Raw genomic sequence first — 10,967 nt, 5'->3', positions numbered from 1 at the left:
TGTTTTTTCTTTATTCTTTTTTTTTTTGTTCTTTTTTTTTTTTATTTTCTTTTTCCCCCCCCTTCCCCCCCCCCCCCCCCTTTTTTTTTTATGCCTAGAAAATGATTCCTGTTGAATCGCCAACTTTTCCTCTTTATGTTTATCATCGGTTAAATAAGTATTAATAGCGCCTTTAATTTCTTTCTTTATCTCTGTGCTGTGTTACTTTGAAATGCTCCAGTTTAGTGGTTATGGACATACAATCAGGCACTAATCACGTTCTTAAGTCAACTACTCAACATATATAGCAAAGTTGCATTATGAGAGCATTTCTCCTTAGGTTTATTTTTCTTTTTGGTGTCTTTTTCCTGCAAGTAGAAACTTGAATAAGTTACTCATGATAGAACTTTTTCACTTTGTAATGCAACTCTGTTCACTTGTCTCTTATACAATTTAGAGTATATATTCTCCCTTACATACTGACAATATTTATAGTTAGAAACGAAAGTTTTTCTGTTTTATACTGTATTTATGATTATATTAAAGTCCTTTATGGACATTCAAATTGTGTGATTGTTCAGGAAATGCATGAAAGTTATCGGTGAAAAATTTCACTGATTACTTTGTTGTGTTAGATATGAAAAAAGTACTAAGGGAAACCAACCAGGGTTGTGGTGGAGTGGTAAGTACTCATTTTTCCTTAATTAATGGTTTGGGTTCGAGCCCCCCGGGTATGGAGTCGCCTTTGTTATGGAACACTTTACCCCTAATGTGGGATTTCCCGACGTGAATTCGAATTTAGTTGGGCTCCAATCCGTATACTGGACCCTGTGTGGAGACCCAAAATAAGGAAGGCATTAAAGGAAAACCAAAATTCAATTGAATAAGAAAATTTGACCATTTTGGGAAGAGACAAAAAAGAGTGAGAGAGAATAACAGTATTCCTATTAATCTCATCTCTCGAAAATGTTGTAGATTTTTTTGATTATCCGGGATTTTAAACAGTGGGTTAACTGGGAAATTTTGCAGCAACAGATGGAAATATTGTACATAGCAAGTTTCTTAGTGCTGACTTCAACTCCGGCTCTGCCAGTATCCGTTGCAGCTATTCGGCACAACTAAAGTGATTCTTTCTTTTGACTGCTGACAGGGCAGGAGGTGAATCTTTAGGTGGTGATGAAGAGGCATATCCATTACAATGCTCATCCAATTTCTCCACACCGTAAGCAATGACCTACGAACTGGGCCTCCTTTTCACTTTTAAGTTAATTTTATTTGGAAAATCTGTGGGAGAATGCTGATTTAAGTTGGATGTCGTTTTGAAAGTTGAACCATCAAACAATCATGAAATTGTTAAAAATACTTTTGCAAAATATTCTTCAGTATAACTGATAATTGAAGCAATAAATTATTGGAGTGGAATCTAGTGATGACATTGATATTTTAATTGTTAGTTACTATTGGATTATAAAGAATCAAACCTCATCTAAACAACTTATTTATGTTTCTGAAGGCCTTGGCCTGATGGTGTACTGTCTGGAATGGATTATGATTTTTTATAATCAAATGAACCACATATAACATTTGCGGAAATACCAATTCTATTCTTTTGTCTGCATGAGTACATTCATACTTTTCAGCTATAAGCGAGACCAGCTATAGAAATACAAGCAGAAAATGGTTAGTGCCAATTGTTCATATGCATTCTGATAAGAATTGGGTTATGTGAATAAACAAGAAAATAATGCGGAAGCGAAAATACTAAGATTAAAGGTAAGAAATTAAAGATAGGCCAAATTGGAGAATAAAATCCCCAATTTCGAGGTTAAGTGCTAAGAACCCTAATTGATCTTAGTATTCAAAATTAGCGGATTAGGACTAATTATGATACTAATAGAGTCAATTCAAGAACTTAGATCAAAAGTAATCTAGACTCCTATTTCAAAGAAACTAAAGACTGTTAGTATAAGACTAATACAACAACAACAACAAACCCAGTATATTCCCACATAGTGGGGTTTGGGAAGGATAGAGTGTACGCAGTCCATACCACTATCTCTAACGAGGTAGATAGACTAATCACCTTTTTTAATTAACTTTAATAGAAACCAAAGATATCAAATTAAGAATTAATCTTACCTCCTAACGAATCGTTCTTAAAGGGTTGCAAGATAAATCCCAAGTAGCCACACACAACACAAAGGTGTAAATAAGAGAAACTCTCAATTAATAATAATATTGTCTCCTTAAAAAAAAAAACAAAATCCATTCTTATATAAATAGGGAAAAAACCTCTCTCAAATAGCATGGGATTCGAATTCTACTATTATGGAAATAAATAAATCTAGAAAACTTTAAACTAGGAAACTTTAAAACTAGGAAACTTTAAACTAGGAAAATAATATCAAAAATAAATCCCTAACAAAATAAGGAAAAGTTCACAAATTTAATCAAAACTCATATGGCCCAATCTTCTTCCGTTTGGACTTGGACTTAAATCGTGAAATATGTATAGCACTTAGCCCATGCTTCTCCATAATTCTCGGGCTCATTCTTAGGCTTTTTCTTCCATCATAAGTTCTTGATTCACATTGAAGCCCGTCAATTTTAATGCAAGTGGGCTAGACTAGATGCTATCATTCCCTTCTTCTTGAAAACAATTTGTCCTCGAATTGGAATCTCGCAAAATCAAGAAGACATACAATAGTAAACAACATTCATTACTTGAAAGCAACAATGGTAGGAACAAAACAAGATAGTGACCATGTGTCCACTTAACCCAATTAATCCTTGCATGTATAAATACACCTTTATAAAGCATGTGGACATCATCTTCCCAATAGAAAATTCTCTTTCTTGTACGAGCACAACAATATTCACCGTTTAGATGACGTAGGGAATGATATGTGCCTCCCCAATTTAGCTCTATCAATAAAGTACTCCACTGGGTTTGTTAAAGACGTCATAAGCTCCATAAAATATGTATCAAATTTAACACTTTTATGATATAGCCAAGCATCATCAATTACACTTCTCAAAGATTTTTCCACATAAAATTTATCCACATATGCATAGGAATTTTCAAGAAGGTTAAAATAACCTTTCAGTCTTAAAATAGAATCTCTACCAAATTCTAAGTAATTGCTCAAATTCTCCCACAAGGAATCATGAATAGGTTCAACAAACGGTATTTGATCACGGATATCAAAATATTCACGTATTTTCTCACCACTAGTAGCAAACATCTTTTTAACCTTACAATCACCGAGACTTGAAGAATTAGGTCTTATCTTGGTCTTCTGTAGCAAAGGAATAATATCACTTCGTGTTTTCTTGCTCATTGGCGTTAGATCTACATCTGCCTTGTTGGACTTCTTATCATAAGTCTCATCTTGGACAAGTCCAAAATAATTCTCTTTACCTATATACTTCTTATGAACAAACACTTGCTCAATGGGACATGTAGTTTCAACCACCTTAGTATTAAGTTCATCCACTGAAGACTTTTCAATGCAAACTTTTCCATGAGTACCTATAAGAGAATCAAAGCAACTAAAAGAAGAAGTAGAAAGGTTAGAGCTAGAATAAGAAATAACCTCACTCAAACTCCCTTGGTTCTCTTTCTCTACCTCATTATTATCCCTCTCTTTATTACTCTCATGATCACCTCTCCTTTCTTTTCTCTTGACCTCACTTGACATCCCGTTCTCTTCACACAACACAACCTTTCTTCTTTCCTATCTTGGAATATCAACATGCTCCCCCTTACTCCTAGCATTCTTTTCTCTCTCAAAATTTTTCATTGCTTCTTTCACACGTTTGTGATCTTCATAAACTTGTGATGGAGTTAAAGGTACAAGTTTGTATTTTCTTTCGTTTAGCTCAAGAGAAACTCTATTTTTCCCCTATTATAAATTGCATTCCTATCAAACTGCCAGGAACGCCCAGGCTTGATATGACAATCTTGCATTGGAATTACATCACAAAGAACATTATCAGAGTACCTTCCAATGGAGAAAGAAATCATGCATCGCTTAGTCACCTTAAGTTCACCGAAATCATTGTGTTTGATGCATGTAAGTTTCAACTTCTCCGTCACGTATGAACTTATCACATTAGCATCACTTTCAAAATCAATAATCATAGAGCAAATATTATCCTTTATCCCACACCTTGTATGAAAAACACTTCTCCTTAAATCAGTTATATTCACCTGATTAGGTGGGTTTTGGGTGGCCTCTGATGCATCGAGTCGAGCAAAAATCCTTCTAAGTGCCTCGGCTATGTCATTGTTTTGAGTCCCAGCATCAGTATCCTTTGTGGTTTGAGACATCTCCAAAAGTTAAAAAAAATAAAAACTCCCAATTTGGCCCTTTTTTTTATCTCACCCCTCTTGCCTTTTCCCACGCAAATTACAACTTTTGGTTGATTCCTTTAGGATTTATATAGTAACCCTAGTAGTAACAATCCCTTTAGAAATAAGATGTAGAGATAAAAAAAAAATTACCAACTCCCAGACGGATTGGGTTTGGTGAGACAAGAAAAAGACCAATTAAAAAAATCTAAATTTTTTTCCTCTTCTTGGTTTACCTTTTTGATGTTGGAAAACAAGAAACACAATGAATTTGAAATTTCTTGATCTAAAGCAACCTTTTTCTTTATTATTAGGAAACTCCCAAGAATTATCAAGAACGGAACCCCTTGATAGAACCGCTCTGATACCACTTGATAAGAATCGGGTTACGTTAATAAACAAGAAAATATTGCGGAAGCGAAAATACTAAGATTAAAGGCAAGAAATTAAAGATAGGCAAAATTGGAGAATAAAATCCCCAATTTCGAGGTTAAGTGCTAAGAACCCTAATTGATCTTAGTATTCAAAATTAGTGGATTAAGACTAATTATGATACTAATAGAGTCAATTCAAGAACTTACATCAAACGTGATTTAGACCCCTAATTCAAAAAAACTAAAGACAATAATTAGTATAAGACTAATCACTTTATTTAATTAACTTTAATAGAAACCAAAGATAGCAAATTAAGAATTAATCTTACCTCCTAAAGAATCGTTCTTATAGGGTTGCAAGATAAATCCCAAGTAGCCACACACAACACAAAGGTGTAAATAAGAGAAACTCTCAATTAATAATAATATTGTCTCCTTAAAAAAAAACAAAATCCATTCCTATGTATATAAGGAAAAAACCTATCCCAAATAGCATGGGATTCGAATTCTACTTTTATGGAAATAAATAAATCTAGGAAACTTTAAACTAGGAAACTTTAAAACTAGGAAACTTTAAACTAGGAAAATAATATAAAAAACAAATCCCTAAAAAAAATAAGGAAAAGTTCACAAATTTAATCAAAACTCATATGGCCCAATCTTCTTCCGTTTGGACTTGGACTTGAATCGTGAAATATGTATAGCACTTAGCCCATGCTTCTCCATAATTCTCGGGCTCGTTCTTAGGTTTTTTCTTCCATCATAAGTTCTTCTTGATTCACATTGAAGCCCGTCAATTTTAATGCAAGTGGGCTAGACTGGATGCTATCACATTCAGTCATAAAAAATTGTCAATCGGTTGCAATGTTGCTGCGTCTTGTTGAAGCATTGAGTATTACCTCCCTTTGCTTGATGCTCAGTTTCCTTTCATAGTTTGATTTAGTTGTTCTTGATACAAAATGGGTATGTTATTGTTGCTTGATGCAAAATGGATTTTGCATATTAAGCAAACAAGTTTCTATTCTTTTCAGAAGTAAACTCTCTCTTTGCAATGATTGATACGAGAAACAAGACAGACCGAATATGAATCACTTCTTTTCTGTAGAAATGAGGCTGTAAATTATTCTTCTTACAAAAGACATCTTCATTTTGATATGCACTTTGATTGTTCCTGTATCGTTTGACAGCTTTTGAGGCATTCTGGTATGACTCTTGGCAAGCTGTGGAGCGCCTAAGGATCAGTGTGGGAACTATCAGTACTCATATTCTTGTTGATGGGGAGGTGATTGAGGAGAATATTCCAGTATCAAATCTCCGAATGAGGTCTAGAATAGCTACTTTATCTGATTGTGCCTGCTTTTTACGACCCGGACTTGAGGTTTGTGTGCTTTCAACCCCTTACCAAGCAGAAGATTTGGGAGATGAGAAAGATGGAAAGCCTGTAAGTAGCAGCATTGGATAATTGTACTGCCTTCTTTTATTTCAAATAATAGGGGATATATATTTCACCAGTTGTTGTCCCTAAGTTGAGTTCTTCCTGACTTCTTCTGGAGTGGCACATAGTGCTTCCTCCATTTGTTTGTAGGGGTTGCTTTCCTTTGGAGTTTACTATCTTATTGTGCTTATTTAACTTTGATTCTTCCATGTAGGTGTGGATTGATGCAAAAATAAGATCGATAGAGAGGAAGCCTCATGAGCTCACTTGTACTTGCCAATTTTATGTCAGCGTTTATGTCACTCAAGGCCCTCCTCCCATTTTGAAGAAAACCCTAAGTAAAGAGATAAATATGTTGTCCATTAATCAGATCGCCATCCTCCAAAAACTTGAGCCTAAACCATGTGAAAACAAACATTACCGTTGGAGTTCATCTGAGGACTGCAATTCACTGCAGACTTTTAAACTATTCATAGGAAAATTCTCCTCTGACCTCACATGGTTAGTGACTGCATCCGTTCTGAAAGAAGCTACATTTGATGTGAGATCGATACACAACCACATTGTCTATGAGATTGTGGATGATGATCTTGGCAAAAAAGAATCAAATTCAGACCATCATTCTTACTCCGTGAATTTCAAGTTAGAAAACGGAGTTTCAACAACCACTGTTGTTCAATTCAGTAGGGATATCCCAGATATAAATCCTACCAGTGACTTAAGTGAAGCTGGGCCTCTGGTTCTGTATGACCAAATGGGCCCACGAAGGTCAAAGCGTCGATTTGTACAGCCAGAGCGTTATTATGGATGTGATGATGATATGGTAGAATTTGATGTTGAGATGACACGGTTAGTTGGGGGAAGGAGAAAAGTGGAGTATGATGAACTACCACTGGCACTATCTATTCAGGCTGATCATGCTTATCGAACTGGTGAAATTGAAGAAATTGCCAGGTCTTACAAGAGAGGGCTGTTTGGAGGAAATATCAGACCTCATGAGAAGAAGTCTTCAGAAAGTTCAGCCAGATGGAGAAATGAGGTCAACTCAGATGTAAAGAAGCTTGCTGACAAGAAATCAGTTACAGCAGCCAGACAAACTCAACTTGCTATAGTTCCCCTGCATCCTCCTGCAGGAACTGATGTGACTGTCCATGAACAGGTTCCACTTGATGTTGAAGTTCCTGAAGATGTGTCTGCAGAGATTGGTGAAATAGTTTCCAGATATATTTATTTCAATAGCTCTTCAACGTCGCATGATAGGAAAGCTTCTAAGATGAACTTCACAAAACCAGAAGCTAGACGCTGGGGGCAAGTCAAAATTTCAAAGTTAAAATTCATGGGACTTGATCGTAGAACTGGGGCGTTAGGTGCACATAAGAAATACAAAAGAAATACTGCAAAGAAGGATAGTATTTATGATATAAGGTCTTTCAAAAAGGGTTCTGTAGCTGCTAACGTGTACAAGGAACTGATTAGAAGGTGCATGGCGAACATTGATGCCACACTTAATAAGGAACAACCACCAATAATTGATCAATGGAAAGAATTTCAGTCAACAAAATCTAGCCACAGAGAGTCTGCTGAGAATCTCTCAACTAATAAGGAGGAAGAGGTTTCAGAACTTGATATGTTATGGAAGGAGATGGAACTAGCCCTGGCATCATGTTATCTTCTAGATGACAGTGAGGTATGTCATTTGAATAATTACTGGCATTGATAATGTCAACCATGAGATATTGTTCATGGTATGTGGCTTTTGCTGGAAATTATTGGATTGATCACTGTTTTATGTTTTTATTGTTTTGATCAACAGTGAATGTTATTTTCTTTCATCCATCTATTATTACACATCTGTGTTACCTTCTGTTTGATGTTGTCCTTATCAAATATGACACAGGATTCCCATGTTCAATATGCAAGTAATGTCAGGATAGGAGCTGAAATACGTGGAGAAGTTTGTCTACATGATTATCGACTTAATGAAGAAATCGGAATTATTTGCCGGTTATGTGGATTTGTTAGCACTGAAATAAAGGATGTTCCACCACCCTTTGTAAGTCAAGTCTAGAACCTATTTCATTTGCTCTTATTCTGAAGCACCTGCTTAAGAAGTCTTTGAGATTTCCCCATTCCAAGAAATGGTGGCACTTTCCAAATGATATTGACCTAGAGTTGAAGCTTTGTATTGGTCCATCTCATCATTTTATCCTACACATAATAGGAAGTATATTCTGCATGCATGTAAAAGCAGATCTAGACTATGACTCTTGCATATTAGGCTTTTATTTCTATGCTCTTTTGCTTATTTCCTTTGCCATGCTTACTAGAATTCCATTTATTTATCTATAGATGCCTTCGGCAAATTATTGTTCCAGCAAGGAGCAAAGAACTGAAGAAGCTACAGATCACAAGCAGGATGAAAATGGCCTTGATACTTTGTCCATTCCTGCTTCTTCCATTGCACCCTCATCATCAGAAGGGGAAGAAAATGTGTGGGCCTTGATACCTGATCTAGGAAATAAATTACGGGTACACCAAAAGAGAGCTTTTGAATTTCTGTGGAAAAATATTGCTGGATCCATAGTACCTGCAGAAATGCAACCGGAGAGCAAAGAGAGAGGTGGCTGTGTTATTTCTCACTCTCCAGGAGCTGGGAAAACCTTACTAATTATTTCCTTCCTTGTAAGCTACCTGAAGTTATTTCCTGGATCACGACCATTGGTCCTTGCTCCCAAGACAACACTCTACACCTGGTACAAAGAAGTACTTAAGTGGAAGATTCCTGTGCCAGTCTACCAAATTCATGGTGGTCAAACCTTTAAGGGAGAGGTTCTAAGGGAAAAGGTGAAGTTATGCCCTGGTCTTCCTCGCAACCAAGATGTCATGCATGTATTGGACTGCCTTGAGAAAATGCAGATGTGGCTTTCGCAACCCAGTGTTCTCCTTATGGGCTATACCTCTTTTTTAACCCTGACACGGGAAGATTCACATTATGCACATAGGAAATATATGGCCCAGGTGTTGCGGCAGTGTCCAGGGCTCCTAATACTTGATGAAGGGCACAACCCGAGAAGTACAAAATCCAGGTTAAGAAAGGGTCTAATGAAGGTCAATACACGGCTTAGGATTCTGCTTTCTGGTACACTATTTCAGAATAATTTTGGGGAGTATTTCAACACACTTAGCTTAGCAAGGCCAACCTTTGTTGATGAGGTCTTGAAGGAGCTGGATCCTAAGTACAAGAAGAAAAACAAAGGTGCATCGCGCTTTTCATTGGAAAATCGAGCAAGAAAGATGTTTATTGATAAAATCTCAAGCGTCATTGATTCAGACATCCCCAAGAAAAGGAAAGAAGGCCTAAACCTATTGAAGAAACTAACAGGTGGATTCATAGATGTGCATGATGGTGGAACATCTGACAACCTTCCTGGTTTACAATGCTACACCTTGATGATGAAATCAACTACTCTTCAACAAGAAATTTTGGTGAAGCTTCAAAATCAAAGGCCTATCTACAAAGGATTTCCACTGGAGTTAGAGCTGTTGATTACCCTTGGTGCAATCCATCCTTGGTTGATCAGAACAACAGCTTGTTCTAGCCAATACTTCAAGGAAGAAGAGCTGGAGGCTCTCCAGAAATTCAAGTTTGATCTGAAGCTGGGTTCAAAAGTCAAATTTGTAATGAGCCTAGTGCCTCGTTGTCTCCTCAGGAAAGAAAAGGTTTTGATATTTTGCCACAACATTGCTCCAATTAATCTTTTCCTGGAGATATTTGAGAGGTTCTACGGGTGGAGAAAGGGCATCGAAGTACTGGTGCTTCAAGGTGACATTGAGCTTTTTCAGAGAGGAAGGATAATGGATCAATTTGAGGAGCTAGGTGGACCATCAAAGGTTATGTTGGCATCCATTACAACTTGTGCAGAAGGCATTAGCTTGACCGCAGCGTCACGTGTAATATTACTGGATTCGGAGTGGAATCCTTCTAAGAGCAAGCAAGCCATTGCACGGGCTTTTCGGCCTGGTCAGGACAAAGTTGTCTATGTCTACCAGCTTTTGGCAACGGGTACACTAGAAGAGGAGAAATACAAAAGAACAACATGGAAAGAATGGGTATCAAGCATGATATTCAGTGAAGACCTTGTGGAGGACCCTTCTCACTGGCAAGCACCAAAAATTGAGGATGAATTGTTGAGAGAAATTGTTGAGGAGGATCGAGCTACATTATTCCACGCCATTATGAAAAATGAGAAGGCTTCTAACATGGGAAGTCTGCAGGAATGAAGTCCCTGTACCTAAAATAAGGACTGCATAAGCCAGACATCAGCTGGTGTGAAGAAAAAATGTGTTCCATCACATTTGGAGGCGGATTCAGGATTTTAAAGTCGGTTTGTGTGAAATAGTATGTCGTATTACTTCTCCTTTATTACAATGTGCAAGGACTCGATATAAATAAGTGTGTTTTAAACATCTTAAATTTTATATATGCAACTTGAGCTGAACACAACGAGCGGCGGATTCAGGATTATAAGCAAATAGGTGTCGAATACTATTTGTATTATGCTTCTTTGTGGCAATGTGTAAGGACTCGGTATAAATAAGTAGTATGTTTTATTTTGATATGTAACTTGAGCTGAGTATCCCTTGCTTGCCAATCATTCAAGTTTATAACTTTCTCAATGCTGTCGACAGAAAAAATATTATATTACTCAGAGACTGGCATCGTCATAACTATGGAGTTTTGAAATTGGTTGTACTTGTTGCTTTAGGGTTGACCTTGTTTCTTATGATTCTGTCACGATTTAATTTATTCAGTTCACGATGAAAC

General features: G+C 36.7%; 1 protein-coding gene across 6 annotated transcripts in view; it reads left to right on the top strand.

The window, feature by feature from the left end:
* The window catches only part of LOC107873344 (SNF2 domain-containing protein CLASSY 1), an 11,482-nt gene extending 716 nt beyond the window's left edge, over positions 1-10,766 (top strand). For 2 of the 6 annotated variants that reach the window (XM_016720155.2, XM_016720157.2), the window contains exons 2-6: positions 1,135-1,201; positions 5,895-6,148; positions 6,357-7,829; positions 8,040-8,195; positions 8,492-10,766. In XM_016720155.2, coding sequence (XP_016575641.1) covers positions 1,156-1,201; positions 5,895-6,148; positions 6,357-7,829; positions 8,040-8,195; positions 8,492-10,423 — 3,861 coding nt within the window. In that variant the 5' untranslated portion in view covers positions 1,135-1,155 and the 3' untranslated portion in view covers positions 10,424-10,766. Of the gene's footprint in view, positions 1-1,008; positions 1,202-5,894; positions 6,149-6,356; positions 7,830-8,039; positions 8,196-8,491 lie in introns of all 6 variants that reach the window. The other 4 variants (XM_016720156.2, XM_016720154.2, XM_047414784.1 and 1 more) reach the window with 3 other exon arrangements.
* Positions 10,767-10,967: the final 201 nt, after the last annotated feature.

Source organism: Capsicum annuum, chromosome 6 (assembly GCF_002878395.1).
Source record: "Capsicum annuum cultivar UCD-10X-F1 chromosome 6, UCD10Xv1.1, whole genome shotgun sequence".
Taxonomy (NCBI): domain Eukaryota; kingdom Viridiplantae; phylum Streptophyta; class Magnoliopsida; order Solanales; family Solanaceae; genus Capsicum; species Capsicum annuum.
This window is presented reverse-complemented; position numbering and strand designations above follow the sequence as displayed.